The sequence below is a fragment of the Saccopteryx bilineata genome, chromosome 2, assembly GCF_036850765.1.
Source record: "Saccopteryx bilineata isolate mSacBil1 chromosome 2, mSacBil1_pri_phased_curated, whole genome shotgun sequence".
Taxonomy (NCBI): domain Eukaryota; kingdom Metazoa; phylum Chordata; class Mammalia; order Chiroptera; family Emballonuridae; genus Saccopteryx; species Saccopteryx bilineata.
The window spans coordinates 176,410,173-176,425,525 of NC_089491.1; the positions used below are offsets into that span (position 1 = coordinate 176,410,173).

Here is a 15,353-nt window from a genome sequence, read left to right on the forward strand (position 1 = left end):
ACACGTGGGCGCGGAGAGGGCTGGCTGTGTACCGACGTGGGCGGCATGGAGCGACCTCGCTCCGCCCGCTGGGTCCGCAAGCCCGTCTTCCCCAGCCCGGCCTTGGTCACCCTAGACCCCTCTTAGGTGCCCGGCTCCGAGTCTCCGCCCCCGACTTCTGCTCCCCCCCCCCCCCTCCGCCCTCAGTCACTCCGCCGCCGCCGCGTCTCCACAGCCGGCGGTGAGGCCCAGGCGCCCGCCCCTCGTCCCCGGCCTTCGCCCCCGGCTCTGCCCACGCCCTCCTCCAGCTCCGCACCCAGTACCGCGCAGGGCCTCGCTCCCCGTTCCTCCTGCGGGGGCAGAGGCGCGGAGAGGCGGCAAGCGCAGCTGGGGAAGGGGGTGGGGGGCAGAGGCACAGACAGAGTCGCGGAGGCTCGGAGAGAGGAGACGTGGAGGGAGGGACGGAACCCGGACAGCGGCGGACACGGCCCCCCAAGCCGGGAAGAGCGCAGCGCGCACCAAGCGCGGAGCCCGGGACACGGAGAGGGGCAACCCCTGGTGGTCTCCGGCAGTCCATGCACAGAGCGCCCTCCCCCACTACCGAGCAGCCGCCGGGTGGAGTGGACAGCGCCCGCAAAACCCTGCAGACCAGACTCAAGTTAGTGGGCAAAGGGAAGCAGCGGGGAGTGGGGATGGGTGGAGCTGGACTCCGGAAAGGGGTCTGGAGGGCGGAGGTCGCTGAGAGGTCGAAGGGAAGCCGGACGGGGGTGGTGGAGTGGAGATTGATGGAATTGGGCCCTGGGAGCAGTCAGGGATGTGATGAATCTGAATAGGAAAGGGTAATACCCAGTTCTGCATCCCCCATTTACTTTGTGGGCATGACCTAACATGTGAGCCCCTGCAAAGAACGTGGGAGCCCTCCAAGCGCCAGGGAAAGCCCTGGAGCTCTAGCTGGCAACGGGGCGGTGGGGGGGGGGGCATTCTGCTGGCTCAGTCTGTCGTTGGCACGGAACGGGCGGGACCCGGGTCCGCGAGAAGCCGGAGCTTTTGAGTCAAGAGCGCATCAGCAGGGCTGTGGAGAAGCGTGGATGCCTTAGGGGTCCTTTCCCATTTCTGTACCTTTATTTACAATGTGAGGAGAGAAGTTTCGACGTGCAGCCCCTCTCTCAAGAGGCCTTGAGCCGCTCCCCCACTGCACTCGAGATGTGGGTAGAAAATGAGGGAGAGGGTAGGCGGGAGCCCCTAGGCAGTTTTCACCCACTGACGCTACCACTGTGGGAGTATGTGTGGGCGGAACAAGCCCAGAGCAGAACAATTGAGGCACTCCTTCCCTCTCCTGTGCCTGGGTTGAAGCGACAGGCCTACCAACAGAGCAGGTGGCGGAGGTCTCTGCTAGGCGAGGGGCCAACGGGGGGGGGGGGGGGGGGTACTAGTCAGTCAGGAGGGGAGGAGCAATCCTTGGGGGGAGAGCAAGAGCATACCAAAAACTCCTATTCCTTGGAGAAAGCTTTGGGTAGCAGAGCAGGGGTTCACCTGGCAAACAGTGGGAAAGGCCATGGAAGGGGCCACAACTCTCCCTCTCAGCTATAAGGACAGGATGCCACCAGGGAGTAAAGGTGGCCAGCAGTGGTTTCAGGTGTCTACTATGGAGAAGACAGGGAGTCCTATATTCACCTCAGTGTGTGATGTCACTTTGAGTAATGGTGAGACTGCTAATGCTTAGAGTGGAAGGTGAAGACCATGTTTTGAAAGAGACATCTAGCCATCCCAGGGTGTGCTGGCTAGACTAGCCTTAGTGCCCACAGTCTCTGTGTCCCCTGCCAGAAAAGTAAAAGCTGAGGATGGAGGCTAAGAGCCTTTGACTTCTGCAGAGACTGAGCTGGTTTTTGGTACTTCTGGCCAGTCTGGGATGGCAGTGGCATATATATATACCTCTGAGCAGTGCTTGATTCTTATAGTCTGTGCCTAGGACTGAGTGTTGAGTAGGGAGAGTAATTGAAAAGAGAGAGAGGAGAAGCAGGCAGGAAAAAGAAGACAGTTGTGAGTGTGGGTTGGTACCCAACAGGGAGACTTGCACTAACTGCTCTCCTCTTTCTCTTATGTGCCTCCTTCTCAGGCTTAGTGTTCGAGCCATGGCACTGCCTCGGACACTGGGGGAGCTGCAGCTGTACCGGGTCCTGCAGCGTGCCAATCTGCTTTCCTACTATGAGACCTTCATCCAGCAGGGAGGGGACGACGTGCAGCAACTATGCGAGGCGGGTGAGGAGGAGTTCCTGGAGATCATGGCACTTGTGGGCATGGCCACCAAGCCCCTCCACGTCCGACGCCTGCAGAAGGCTCTGAGAGAATGGGCCACCAATCCAGGGCTCTTCAGCCAGCCAGTGCCTGCCGTGCCTGTTTCCAGCATTCCTCTTTTCAAGATCTCAGAGACTGCAGGCTCCCGGAAAGGAAGCATGAGCAACGGTCATGGCAGCCCAGGGGAAAAGGCTGGCAGCGCTCTAAGTTTTAGCCCCAAGAGCCCCCTTGAACTTGGAGAGAAGCTGTCACCAGTGCCTGGGGGGCCTGGAGCAGGGGACTCCCGAATGTGGCCAGGGCGGAGCACTCCAGAGTCTGATGTTGGGGCGGGAGGAGAAGAGGAGGCTGGTTCACCCCCCTTTTCCCCACCTGCAGGGGGAGGAGTCCTTGAGGGAACTGGGGCTGGAGGCTTGGCAGCCACAGGGGCTGGGGGTGCTCCTGAGAGACTGGAGCCAGAGATGGTACGCATGGTGGTGGAGAGTGTAGAAAGGATCTTCCGAAGCTTCCCAAGGGGGGATGCTGGGGAGGTGACGTCCCTGCTGAAGCTGAACAAGAAGCTGGCACGGAGCGTGGGGCATATCTTTGAGATGGATGATAATGACAGCCAGAAGGAGGAGGAGATCCGCAAATACAGCATCATCTATGGCCGCTTTGACTCGAAGCGGCGGGAAGGCAAGCAGCTTAGCTTACATGAGGTGAGGCCCCCATTTTCCCAGGATTGCTCTTGGTTCCCAGGTCTCAACTTACTCACTTCTGAGAATCCTCACACTCCTCAAATCTGTTTCATTGCCCTTTGACCAGAATTCCAGGCCCTGCTCCCCTCTGTCCCACCCCAGTTTCAGCTACTGCAGTACTTTCCTCAACTGAGTGGGAAGGAGAGCCCAGCTGGCCAGCTTCATGCTGCTCCAGACCCCACAGAAATGGAGGAGGCTGTTGGCATTCCTAGGAACCTACGGGTGCTGACCTCTGTCTTCCTCCCTCAGGAAACTTCTGGGTAGTAGTATCAAAACCCAAGCTAGCATCTGATGGGTGGGCCTCATTTGTCTGGTGGTGAAGGGTTGCAAGGAGGCAGTGGGAGTAGGAAGTTAGGGTTCTGACTGCTCTGGCCGCCCTCTCCACAGCTGACCATCAATGAGGCTGCTGCTCAGTTCTGCATGAGGGACAACTCGCTGTTACTGCGGAGGGTAGAACTCTTCTCCTTATCACGCCAAGTGGCCCGAGAGAGCACCTACCTGTCCTCCTTGAAGGGCTCCAGGTGAGAGCCCTTCTCCAGATCCTTCCCGGATTAGAATTCTGCCAAGGATCTGGATCCTGTCCTAACGTCCAGTTGAGATGCCTCCAGGCCTGCTTGTCACCAACTTGCACGCACTGCCTTTGACAAAGTCTACTTGTCCGAGGTCTGGCTCCTCCCAACAATCTCAGGTTGCTTCTAATCCCCAACAACAGCAGTGCCTGAGCTGGGGACTCCTGCTCAGCCGCTTTTTTCTAGGGTTTTAAAATAATGCCCCTCATCAGATTCTGTGCCTTGCCCATTATGTGTCCCTCCCCAGCTTCATTCTTTTTCCTCTCCATCTTTGCAGGCTCCACCCTGAAGAATTGGGAGGCCCCCCACTGAAGAAGCTGAAACAGGAGGTAATTTTCCTGGGTGCATGTAGGGGGTTAGAGCAACCTTCCCCAACACCCTTCCTTGCCAGAACCTCATTACCCCATTTTGGGGCATCCACAGGTTGGAGAGCAAAGTCACTCTGAAATCCAGCAGCCTCCCCCAGGCCCTGAGTCCTATGCACCCCCATATCGCACCAGCCTGGAGGAAGACAGCGCCAGCCTGTCTGGGGAAAGTCTAGATGGACACTTGCAGGGTAGGTCTGCTCCAGAACACTTCTCTTTTCTGGGCAGGAGGGGGGATTTGCAGGGAAGGGAACCAGGAGGCAACTGACTGAAGCAGGGTTGGGAGGCCTGGCTGGATGGGGGCAAAAGGGCCTGGACCTATGGGTCTGGCTTGGTGGTTGAGGGTGGGGGTTCTGTTGACTGTAGTCCCTTACCTGATTAGTGCCCCTGCCCACAGCTGTGGGGTCATGCCCCAGGCTGACGCCGCCCCCTGCTGACCTGCCTCTGGCATTGCCAGCCCATGGGCTGTGGAGCCGCCACATCCTGCAGCAGACACTGATGGATGAGGGGCTGCGGCTAGCCCGCCTCGTCTCCCATGACCGCGTGGGCCGCCTCAGCCCCTGTGTGCCTGCAAAGCCGCCTCTCGCAGGTGAGGCTGCCAGCAGTGCTGTCCCCAAGCACCCCTACCACCCAGGCCCCATGTAGCAATCCTGGTGTTTTGGGGCCAGGTGGGTGGAAGAGGGATGTCACTAGAGAGGGCAGCAAGTAGGATGGTGGGGCTCCAGCCAGCCAGGTCTTGGTTTGAGAAGACAGGACCCTGCAGCACTGTTCCCACTGGGGAGGGACTGATCCTAATGGAGATCTGTGAAGGGGACACTGGGGGGAGCAGGAACACAGAGAATGGGGGATAAAGAGGAACAGAAGGAGGGTCACCAGGATAGGGAGCTTGGAGAGAACGTCCACCAACACAGGAGGGTGGAGCAAGCTAGCATTTGGGATGAGGCTGTCCAGCCTAGAAGTGGAAGAGCCCAAAAGGGGATGTTCTGTGTATGGATGGGGAAGGGGGAGTAGGCCAGCAAAGGGCCCACACCGGCTGGGCTGAGTGACGCAGCAGACAAAGCCACCAACCCTAGCTTGGTATTTTTAAACTATGTGTGGGTGGGAAGTGGGTGAAGGGCCAAGAAGGGGGGCTTTGGGGGAAGGACCTAGGATACTGGCTTCCTGTGTTACCCCTGACTTGGCTTCTAAGAAACTTGGGGACATGGTTGGGTAGGTGGGGCCTGGGAGGGGGCCAGAGAGAAGTAGGGGCTGCAGAGCCTGGAACGGGGGAGGGGGAGAGGGAGAGGTCAGAGCCAAGCCGCCCCCACAGCTCCTGACAGAACCAGAAATTCCAGCAGAGCAAAGGCAGGAGAGACAGAGAAAGAGAGAGACAAATACAGACAGAGAACTACACACAGCTAGAAAGAGAAGGAGGAGCACATACTTGGATATGTAACCCCTCCCCCATGTACACTCGGGCAGGAGGCATTAACAGTAAATCAAGCCCTTCTCCACAGCCGTCTTTAGCCCTGCTTCTGTTCTCAACCACCTTTCTCTGCAGTGTCTACCCCACAGCCTCCTAACCTACCCCTTCTCCTTGCAGAGTTTGAGGAAGGGCTGCTGGACCGATGCCCTGCCCCAGGACCTCATCCAGCTCTGGTGGAAGGTCGCAGGAGCAGTGTGAAAGTGGAGGCTGAAGCCAGCCGGCAGTGAGGGATGGACTGGTATCCTCATACCCAGACCCCCAGGACTTCTGGCTCCCACAGATCCATCCCTACACTCTCCATCCCTGGCATCTAGTCACAACCCTGGATCCTCTGCCTTTCTCTTGCCTCCCCACCTGCTCCATGGGCATAGAGCTATGGGGCTTCAAGCAATAACAAGCAGGGGCCTGGCGAGAGGATACAAGGGGGTGCACATGCTGCCCCCCTCGCCCTGGCCCACAGCACAGGGGCAAGGACTCTGCCTCCAGGGCATCTGGGGTTCCCCCCTTCTTTACACTCCCATTCTCTCTAGTTTGAATGAGTGATGTGAGAAGTTGGACTCAGTTTGGACATAGGGGAAAAGGGGACTTGCCTGGGAAGGTCCAGCAGTTAAAAATGGAAACGTTTCCCACCAGAAATGGGGGCCTGGGACACTGGACCTGCTCCTTCTCCCCTCTACTCCCCCATTTTTCTGCTTCTAGTTTGTTTCTTTAACAAGTGATACAGTTCAACCCCCCCATCCCCATCTTTCTCCCAAGTCCTCAGCACTTTTCCTCTTACCCTGCCCTCTCTAAGGGCAGGGGGGTGAATGTGGGGTCCCCTTCATCAGCCCCCATGGGAGGCCTGGGTTGGACTCAGTGTCTCCCTCAGCTGGGGACTGGACCACAGCACCTGTCTGAGCAGTTAGAGCGTTTTTCTTTTCAGATAGTGTACAGTAGATTATTTATTTTGTTATTTTGGAATAAAATTTATTTTATGGTTTATGATCTATGACTCCCAAGAGGGAGAAAGGGCGGCATGGGAATGGAGGAAAACTGATGGTGGCTGGGGAAACCGGAAAGAAGCAGGGGGAGGGTCCTAACACATGTCAAGGACCACACGCCTGGGTCTGGGCTTGGGCCCTCACCGCGGCCTCAGGCAGGTTGGGCAGTGTTGAGCCACAGAAGCTATGCTATACGTGGATATCAAAGCCACATAGACCTACCTGAGCACAGTCACACTCGGAGTTGAGTATATCTGGGTTGGCATATGTCAGAGCCAAGCACACACACCAGTGTCTTGTGCAATGTCTCACTTCAAAACTTGTCATAGGCAAAATCAGATAAGGTTCTATATGGCTATGCGACTAGCATGTGTGACATCTATATGTTAGCATGTCTCAGGTCCACTTTAACACAGCTATACACCAAGATACTCAGCCCTTGTACTTTTGCACCGTCTCATATACAGCCCAAAGCCTCCATCTCAGGAATCTGGAGCTGTTTAAGATTTGTTTTTTAATCTGGGCAAAACCCTCAGTTACCAAGCGTACAGGCTCCTTTTCTCCCACCCAGGGTCTCCTGAACTGCTTCCTCATCCCCCCAGGGCTGGAACCCAGCCCATTCCCTCCCTCATTCCCAGCCTCTAGTGCAAGTGTGTGCACATGTCTGCATTTTCCACATGTGCATCCTGGATCCTGGCTGGGAGTGGGAGAAGGCCTCTGTGCCCTAACCTGTGCTCTTGCCCAGCCTCCTTCCTGCTCAGCCCCATCTCAGGGAGAGCTGTGTGTGCTCTGCATGTGCAGGCATGCTGGGGCGTGTCTCACTTTGGAACCTGAATTTCTCTTCCAACACTGGAAGGGAGAAGACGGATGTGTGGTAGGAGGGAAGGAGTGGATAGGCTCCACCCACTCTGTCTTCTGGCAAAGTCTTCCTCCTCACCCAGAAGAAGGTGGGGATAGGAGGACACCTTCCCCATCTGCTGCTTGGCAGAAACATGGGCAAGTGTCCAGAGCAGTCCCATTGGGGTAGAAAGGCTGTCTCTGAGCTCCCCCTCCAGCTGGGATCACCAGCTGGGGTTGGCCCTTAGGTCCAGATGCGACATTGAGATCCCAGACTGCCCATAGGGGGAGGGCTGCAGGAGGGACTGGGCTCCCAAGGACCCTCCCCCTGGTTCTGCTTGCCCCTCCAGGAGAAGCTTGGTGAGGTCCTGTTCAGTGGGAGGCAGCAAGGGTGGGAACATGTTTTCAGCCCTGCCAGGAGGAAGGAGAGGAGCAATGGAATAGGCATGGCACCCACTCCTCTAGCCCACGCTCAACCGCCACCCCCAGCCATCGCTCACCAGGTGCTTGCAGGGTACCCTCCCACTGGCTGGCTCAAGCACCTCTCTTCTGCCATGGTCACATCAGTGCAGAGCACAGGCTCAGGGCTGGCTATGGCATGCTCCTGAGGCTGGCACAGCAGTAGGCCCCTGCTGGGACCAGAAAAGTAAAAAAGATGTTGGTGGGTAGGGGGTGAGGCTGTGAGTCAGTGGGGCACATGGAATCAGAGTAGGGAATGCCACTCACTGGGGGTGAGGTTGGTCAAAGGGCAGGCTCATCTGGCTCAGGCTGGGGGACATCTGAAGGTGAGGTCTGGAAGTGGGAAGAAGGGCATGGTCAGAGAGGAAGGCTAGGCAAAAGCTGGGTGTTGCAAATATAAGACCACTGAATAAGAAAACAGAATTTTGGGTTCCTTATCCTGATTGCATAGCCTAGGGAAAGCCATCTTTGCAATGTGAGGTCAATTTTTCCATCCATAAAGTGTATGCTGGGAACTGGGAGACAGTGGGGGAGGAGATGGGGGCTGGATTAGCTCATTTCTGTTGTTTATTTGGACTCTGAACTCAGGTGGTTCTCAGTCTCCCACCTCAGTTCCTGGGAGGGGAGATGTTATGCCTTGACTAAGAGTTAATAAGTGCCTGAGTGTTACCTAGGGAACAACAAATATCTAGATCACTTCAAAGCCTTAACAGATGAATAAATAAAAATAAGATAGCAGATAAGTGACTGTGGATTCCAGAGGCAGGAGAGAGAATACTAATTCTTACACATCTCTTGCTATTAACTTGGTACTTTGCTCAATTTTACACATATTATTAACTCATTTAGCCTTCACAATAATCCTATGAGGAAGATATTATTATTCTCCATTTTACAGATGAGGCACCAGAGTTAAATAAGTTGCCCTGAGTCAGTTAAGTAGCAGAGCTGGAATCTGAACCCAGGGAAGTCTCCAACCACTGAGCCTCAATGGAATGAACAGAAGAGACGAAGAAAACTTTCTGCTGCCCCTTTCTCGCAGAAGAGCCTCTCCTAACAAATTCAGATGTCTGTCCTCCTTGCAGCTGGGTATCCCCACCCCATTCCCAAGAGATTCTTCACTTACTCTTGGAAGGCTGGCAACACATTGACTGATTCTTCCTGGGGGAGGGCTTGATATGAGGGGATGGAGTGAGAGTGTGGTGGGTACACCTGGGGCCTGGGGAAAGAGAGCAGAACACCCTGATGCCAGCCGTTCTCCTGGACACTCCCAACCCCTGCCTCAGGATGAGGAATCCCTTTCACGGAAAGAAAAATTTCCTCCTTCAGCCCCCAGCACCGGCTCACCCAGCTGCCCATGCTAAAAGCCTGCCTGCACAGACCACCCCTATTCCCGTCTCTTGTGCTTCTTACACCATATCTGGGCTGAGCTGCATGTTCATGGGGTCAGGGGCCATTCTAGGATCATAAGTGGGCACCATGGGAGGCATCTGGGGCTCTGGGGTGGGAAGTGGCTGGTCCCTGGAGGAGAGAAAGAGGTACATGTGACTGACCAATCATTGATGCCACCAGCCATTCTTGCAAGGAAGTACCAGGCCTCACCCATCATCCTCACCACCACACTCACCTTTCCACAGTCATCTTGATGGTAGCTGGGACGTAACCCCTGCCATCCTTACCTATCTGTTCATCTGTTGTGGGGGAGAAAGGAAAGCTATGGAGTGCTCTAAGGTCAGGGAGGAGGGGAGGTGGGGAAAATGAGCATGGTGATGGGCAAGTAGGAAAAGTGGAGCTACAGAAATGGGGAGAGAAATCAGGGATGACACGCAGTGGGCAGGGAGGGGGCTACTGGAACCAGGGAGGATGTGGGCAACAGGAAGGAGTCAGAACTGCCAGCTCCAGCTCACGCTTGTAGTGGCTCCGGAAAGCTTCATCCTTGGGTTTCTTGGGGTAAAGGTTTTTGAGCTGAGCAAGGTCCCGGATTCGGTCCCCCAGTGAGCGGATGGACAGATCTTTGGCAGAGAATGGCTGGATGTTCTCTATCTGTGGGGAGCCTGTGATAGAAATGAGATCATGAGTTCCCTCTGTCCAGATTTTCTTCCCCTTTCTCAGCTCCCACACAGAATTCATTCTCAACCTACCAAGGCAAGGAGGAGAGGACCTCAGATGAGGGTCCTGGGGAGGGGAACATACTCGTCTCTATCTCCACAAAGCTCACAGTGAGAAAGTAGAAGTTTAAACCACAGAAGGAATAAGAGAAGTTGAACCTAAAGAACTTCCTGAAGATCAGAGTTGGCATCAAGGAAGCCAAAACATTTCCTTCCCAGAAGAAACCTCAGAGGGCACAGGCACAGAGACAGAGGACTGGCTGGGGTGACCTCACCATCCTGGCCCCGTATGACATGGGCAATAGTGATGCCTCCAATCTCTGAGTCACTGAAGCGGAGAAGGAACGTTCCATCAGGCTCGTTGAGAAGAAGGTTGGTGACGTACTGTTTGCTGATGAAGCCAATGATCAGCCTGGCCATGATGAAGAAGAGGATGGAGTGGAGGCACTGGATGTGGAGAGGGAGCTGGGCATACAGCTGCTCAGGCCACCTGGGGCAGAGACTTACCGATCTGACCAGTAGCTCTTGAGACAGCGTTTGGTGAGGTCCAGGACACCATCGAACCACTGCCAAAAGGTGAAGCCACGACCCAGCAGGATCTCCTGTGGCAGGGTGGGGGTAGCTGGTGTGAGGATGAAAGGGCCAGAGCCAGAACCTGATTAGGGCAGGCACTGGGCTGTGAGGGCCCACATTATGGTCACAGCGCTGAGAGACCAAACTGGACCTGAGACCCCTATCAATGATGATGGACAGCACCCACGTTTCCATGTGCCAGGCATTATTTCAATTCCTTTCCATAAGCTAATTCCCAAGGCTGTGGAGGTAGGACTTATAACTATCCCATCTTACAGATAAAGAATGGAAGCACAGAAAGGTCAAATAATTTGCTCAGGTCCACACAGCTGGTGAGAGGCAAAGCTGGGATTTAGGCCAGGAAGTCTGGGCTGGAGCTCCTCAACCAGCATGCTCCACCCATCTCTAGTGAGGCCCGGTGGGAGTGGAGCCCAGAGAAGGCAGCTTCTGGGTGTAAGTGTCCTGCTCCTTTTGCTAGCACATCCTCTGGTCATGTGGGCTTTTCTTTCTTCCTTTTTTTTCTAAGCAAGCAGTACATGACTGCATATGCCCAGCTGGCAGTCAACCAAGCCACTCCAATCTTCTCTTCCCCCGTTCTTATAACAGACCCTGATCTGAGCCATCTTATTTTGGAGGGAATAAAATATAGCAGCTAAGAGCAAGTGTCAAAAATATGGGGTTCCATCCCAGCCATGCCACTCACCTGCTGGGAGATCTTAGAAAAATGACTTAACCCTCTGAGACTTAGGTCCCTGGTCTATAAAGTGGGAATAATAACAATACTGATCTTAAAGCGACGTTGGGAAGATCAAATGAAATAAATACGTAAAGTGTTAAGCACAGCACCTGGCATATAGTAAGTTGTCAACACATGATTGCTGATATGACTGCACATCCCTGTGGGATTTCATCTTGGTTTTTGCAATAGGAACTATTTTCCCGATGGGTCAAAGTTATTTTGAGCCATGTTTACACACAATCTGGGTGAGTCATGCAAGTCACTGGTGAAGAGAAACCAAAGCCTGAGGGATGCCAGAGAATGCATCCTCTGGTCTGACCCTTGAGTTGAAGGTTTTCCTGCCTGGACCATGACAAGGCCTTCCTGAGGGACATGGTGTGGCATGGTGAAGATCCCAGCAGTCAGTCCCTGGACTAAAGGCGGGGAAGCCCTGGGTGCCCCAGGATGAAGAACTTGGGGGTAAGAGGTCAGAAGGGCCGGGCAATGACCTTGTTGAACTGTGACCAGGACACAGAACGGTGCTGGAAGGCCTCTATACTGAGGCTGTTGTCATTGAAGATCTTCTGGGCCAGGAAGAGGAAGTGCTCTGGGAGCAGCCCCTGGTTTGTCCCCACCTCAGCCATGAACTTAAGGTTCAGAGTCTCACACATCTTCTCCCACGGTACCCGCTCAGCCACCACGAAGGGAACACGGTCCTGGGGTGAAGGGGAAAGGAGAGAGTGTTTCAGGCTATCGCCCACATTCTTCTTCCAGAGGGGTCTTCATCCTTCCCACCTCTCTGAGGCTGTTCCTCCCAGGTGCTGTCTCCCTGAACTCACTCACAAAGATGGTGCTTTTTTCAACAGTTTAGGGTGCTACAACATGATAGTTAAGACTGGTATAAAATGAGGTCAGAAGTACAAAAGCAGGTCCATGAGAAGATGTTAAGGTCACTCCTATTTAAACATGCCTGCCAACCCACCAACCTGTACCCCACCCCCCATATTAGAGCCTACCCTGCTCCCCCATTCCAAGTCTTTCCTCACCATCTCTGAGAAGGCATTGTCCCACAAGATGGTGGCTTTGGCATTGTTGTCTTGGTTGCCATGGACGATGACCACCAGGGGCAGAGATAGAGCCTAACAGGGGTGAGGAAAGGGGAGTTCTTACTGGGGCAAGGGGCTTCCTTAGGGGGCTGGCTCTGAGGGGGAAGCTTTTGGATTCATACAACACAGTTAAAAGCTCATGGCTGCAAGGCCCCTGGGCTGAAAGGGTCTGGGACCTGCCTCCACTCTGGGTGGACTCCCCATGGAACGAAACCCAGCTGCTTCTCCCCCAGGGCTCTGATATGCAGGTCAGCTGCCAATGTGCATCAAGTGCTTCCTAAAGCTCAATTAGGGCCTTACTGTAGAGAAGTAGTTATGAATCAGTACTATAGAGAAGACCTTTGAGTTTCAAATGCCAGCTCCAACACTTAGTAGCTGTGTGACCTGGGCAAAATTACTCAATCTCTGTGTCTCAATGTCCTCATCTATAAAATGAGGCTAGTAATAATAACCTCCTCATAATGTTATTGTGAGAACTGTGTTTGTGTGTGAGAGTCACTTAAAACAGTGCCCTAGTCTATAAAAAGGTGCTAGTTGCTACTACACTGTTATTCTCTGGCAGGAGCACTCTGTGCTCTTGCTCTTCCCCACCCATCCTGACATGAGTGCCAGACACAAAGAGTGCGGGGCAGTTGTGAAGGAGTGAGGATCAAGGGCCCCAGTGTATGTTACGGAGGGGCCCTGGGGTTCCAGACTGAGCAGCGCTGGAGCCTCTGTTTACCTGGAGATGGATGGGAAGTTTGTTGGGGCCGAGCATGAAGCTGGTGGAGAAGAGCACAGCACATTTCTCTTCAGTAACTGATTCCGTGCCCTTCCGCTCACACCGCTTGATTTTCTTCAGAAGCTGCAGAACGAGGTGAGGGAGAGCAGGAGTGAGGACAGAAACTCCTGGGCTTCTAACATCCTCTCCAAGGAGAGTCCCATAGTCTAAGGACCCTTCCTCCCTCCCCAGTGTTCCCTGAAGCCTTCACCAGGTTCTTGAACAGGGCGGAGCAGCAGTTCCCAGAACCAATGTTCTCGAAGGGCACGGTGTTGTTGGTGATTTCCCCAGTGCTTTCTCTGCCAGGGGAAGTCAGAGAGTGAGTGAGCTGGACAAGGTGTGGAAAGGAGCTTGAGTCCACAGATGAAGGTATGCAATTCTGGTTCACATATCCATCTCCTCACCTGAGTTCTTAAGGGAGGCATCCCATCTGGGCCAAATCATAATGCCCCCACCCCCTATTCCAACACTGATGATACCCTCCTCTTCCATGGGATGGCTTGATCATTCCATGGCTCTCCCTCCCTCTTGAAGGTGCTAGTCCCCCAGGCTTCTCTGGCCTCCATCAACCTGAGAGGTCTTCTCCAGCCCCAACTTACACTCCAGCCCCAGGCCCCTGGGGGCTGCTCAGCTCCCTCGCCTGCTTCTCTGTCACCATGTCAGCCCTGACCAGTGGAAACTTGGCTGGGGCCCCCAGGAACTGTAGGCCCAGCAGGAATCGAACTCCAGCCTGAAACTTGGTCTGAGTTTTCAGAACCTGGGGGGGCTGCTTCTCCACCAGGAAAGAGCTGGAAAGAGTGAGGAAAACAAGGAAGTTAGCAGCTGGGTCCATCTTGGGGCCCTGACCACAACTCTAGCCTTCTTCTTTCCTTGGGGTCTGCTCTAGGACAGGCTGGGGGCTCACAGGGCATACCTGGTGACCAGGGTGCACAGTACTTCATCCAGCCGGCTAATCAGTGCTGCCCGGGTCTTGGGCTCAAGTTCCCCACCAGCTGCCCCCAACTCCTGCTGCAGCTGGGAATAAATGTCCACCAGGTTCTCACACCTGGAGGCAGGGCAGTGGTCAGGGAGCACAGGATTCAGGCCACCTGCTCTGATCCAGACACCCTGCCCCTAAACCCAGGAGAAAAGCAAGAGACTGTGTGTGGAGAGGTGAGATGGGCAGTGGGTGTGGCTGCAAGGCCCCTGGGCTGAAAGGGTCTGGGACCTGCCTCCACTCTGGGTGGACTCCTCATGGAACGAAACCCAGCTGCTTCTCCCCCAGGGCTCTGATATGCAGGTCAGCTGCCAATGTGCATGGTATTTTTGTGAAAATTAAAAGGTGCTCTGCCCAATAGATCAAATAGAAAAGGGATTCTCATTCCTCTGGGCATGGGGCTTGAAGAGAAGTGTGTGGGTTGGATGAACTCCCACTTGTGCCCCCTAGGCCTGACACATGACACACCTGTACAGGACGCGACCTGAACAATAGTATGCATAACTCGGCTGAGACTGGCTTTCTGAGCCTTGGCCCACTCCAAGGCCCTCCAGGCTGGCTTTTTCTCCCTTACACCTGGGGGTCCTCCAGCAGAAACAGCAGGTGTCGTCCCCAGCCCACTCTCTTCCCCGTCAGCCTTGCCCCAACCTCTCTTGTAGTTGGTTCAGGTTCTCATCAAAGGGTGCACCATTCCCTGCCAGCTGCTGCTGCCGTTTCCAAATCTGGATCCTCTTCAGCACCAGGGCCTGGGCAGCCTCCAGCTCCCCAGCAGTCTCCTGCAGCAATGTGGCCAGGGCCTACGGGCAACAAGGGCCTGAGCCAGGGCCACCCACTGCCTCCTCACCCAGCTCCTGAGGATAGGGCTATTTTTTTTCTCACCTCTCTGGCATTCCCTTGTCCCACCTCAGTCTATCTCTCTAAGGTCTAATCTCCATCACTTCAGTGCTTTGAGATCCCTCAAAGATTGTACTTTGAGCTCAATCTCTACCTCGCAGTCCATTACTCACCTCACTTGGCTCAGTCCCTTTGGCAGGAGTTTCTATCAAGCTGTGCAGAGACACTGAGGGTAGGGGCAGAAATCAGGGGTGCAGAAAGATCTGAGGTTCAGTCAAGGTTGAGATCCAAGAGGGGGTTTCTCCCACATACTCCCCAGGACCTCTTAGGGCTTCAGGCCCAGCTTCCCACCTTGGCCAGCCTCATTCTCCTGCTGCAGAGCTTCTCGGAGAAGGCGGGTTTCCCCCACTTGGTGTCGCAGCCTCTGTAGGGCTGTGTTAAACTTGAGTTCCTCTTGCTTCCAGTGGAAGGACATTGGCAGGTGGCGGAACTGCACAGGAGCAACAGTCATCGAGCAAGCTATAACACTGCCCTTTTCTCTCTACTCAGCCTCCACTCCCTAACGGGGTGCCTGCTGCCATGTTTGGGCAGTTCT

General features: G+C 54.7%; 2 protein-coding genes across 7 annotated transcripts in view; one reads left to right on the plus strand and one right to left on the minus strand.

Annotated features, from left to right (window-relative positions):
* The first annotated feature begins 204 nt into the window (after positions 1–204).
* NAB2 (NGFI-A binding protein 2) lies at positions 205–6,391 on the plus strand. Of its 3 annotated transcripts, none has more exons than XM_066258748.1 (7): positions 205–637; positions 2,096–2,969; positions 3,396–3,529; positions 3,855–3,906; positions 4,001–4,133; positions 4,325–4,531; positions 5,525–6,391. In XM_066258748.1, the coding sequence occupies exons 1-7, from the start codon at positions 555–557 to the stop codon at positions 5,632–5,634; spliced, it is 1,593 nt and encodes a 530-aa protein (XP_066114845.1). In that variant the 5' UTR covers positions 205–554; the 3' UTR covers positions 5,635–6,391. The 3 variants fall into 3 exon arrangements, with proteins under 3 accessions (XP_066114845.1, XP_066114846.1, XP_066114847.1); XM_066258749.1 differs by having other exon boundaries at positions 4,340–4,531; XM_066258750.1 differs by lacking the exon at positions 4,325–4,531.
* STAT6 (signal transducer and activator of transcription 6) overlaps positions 6,379–15,353 on the minus strand; it is an 87,790-nt gene continuing 78,815 nt past the window's right edge. The window contains exons 5-22 of one of the 4 annotated variants that reach the window (XM_066258746.1): positions 15,110–15,248; positions 14,932–14,984; positions 14,573–14,721; positions 13,862–13,993; positions 13,548–13,736; positions 13,160–13,247; positions 12,910–13,032; positions 12,129–12,221; positions 11,592–11,798; positions 10,299–10,393; positions 10,067–10,203; positions 9,591–9,737; positions 9,311–9,374; positions 9,097–9,204; positions 8,810–8,902; positions 7,951–8,016; positions 7,725–7,856; positions 6,379–7,635 (exon numbers count right to left, since the gene is read on the minus strand). In XM_066258746.1, the coding sequence (XP_066114843.1) occupies positions 7,449–7,635; positions 7,725–7,856; positions 7,951–8,016; positions 8,810–8,902; positions 9,097–9,204; positions 9,311–9,374; positions 9,591–9,737; positions 10,067–10,203; positions 10,299–10,393; positions 11,592–11,798; positions 12,129–12,221; positions 12,910–13,032; positions 13,160–13,247; positions 13,548–13,736; positions 13,862–13,993; positions 14,573–14,721; positions 14,932–14,984; positions 15,110–15,248 (2,202 nt within the window). In that variant the 3' untranslated portion in view covers positions 6,379–7,448. The remainder of the gene's footprint in view (positions 7,636–7,724; positions 7,857–7,950; positions 8,017–8,809; positions 8,903–9,096; positions 9,205–9,310; positions 9,375–9,590; positions 9,738–10,066; positions 10,204–10,298; positions 10,394–11,591; positions 11,799–12,128; positions 12,222–12,909; positions 13,033–13,159; positions 13,248–13,547; positions 13,737–13,861; positions 13,994–14,572; positions 14,722–14,931; positions 14,985–15,109; positions 15,249–15,353) is intronic. The other 3 variants (XM_066258747.1, XM_066258745.1, XM_066258744.1) reach the window with 3 other exon arrangements.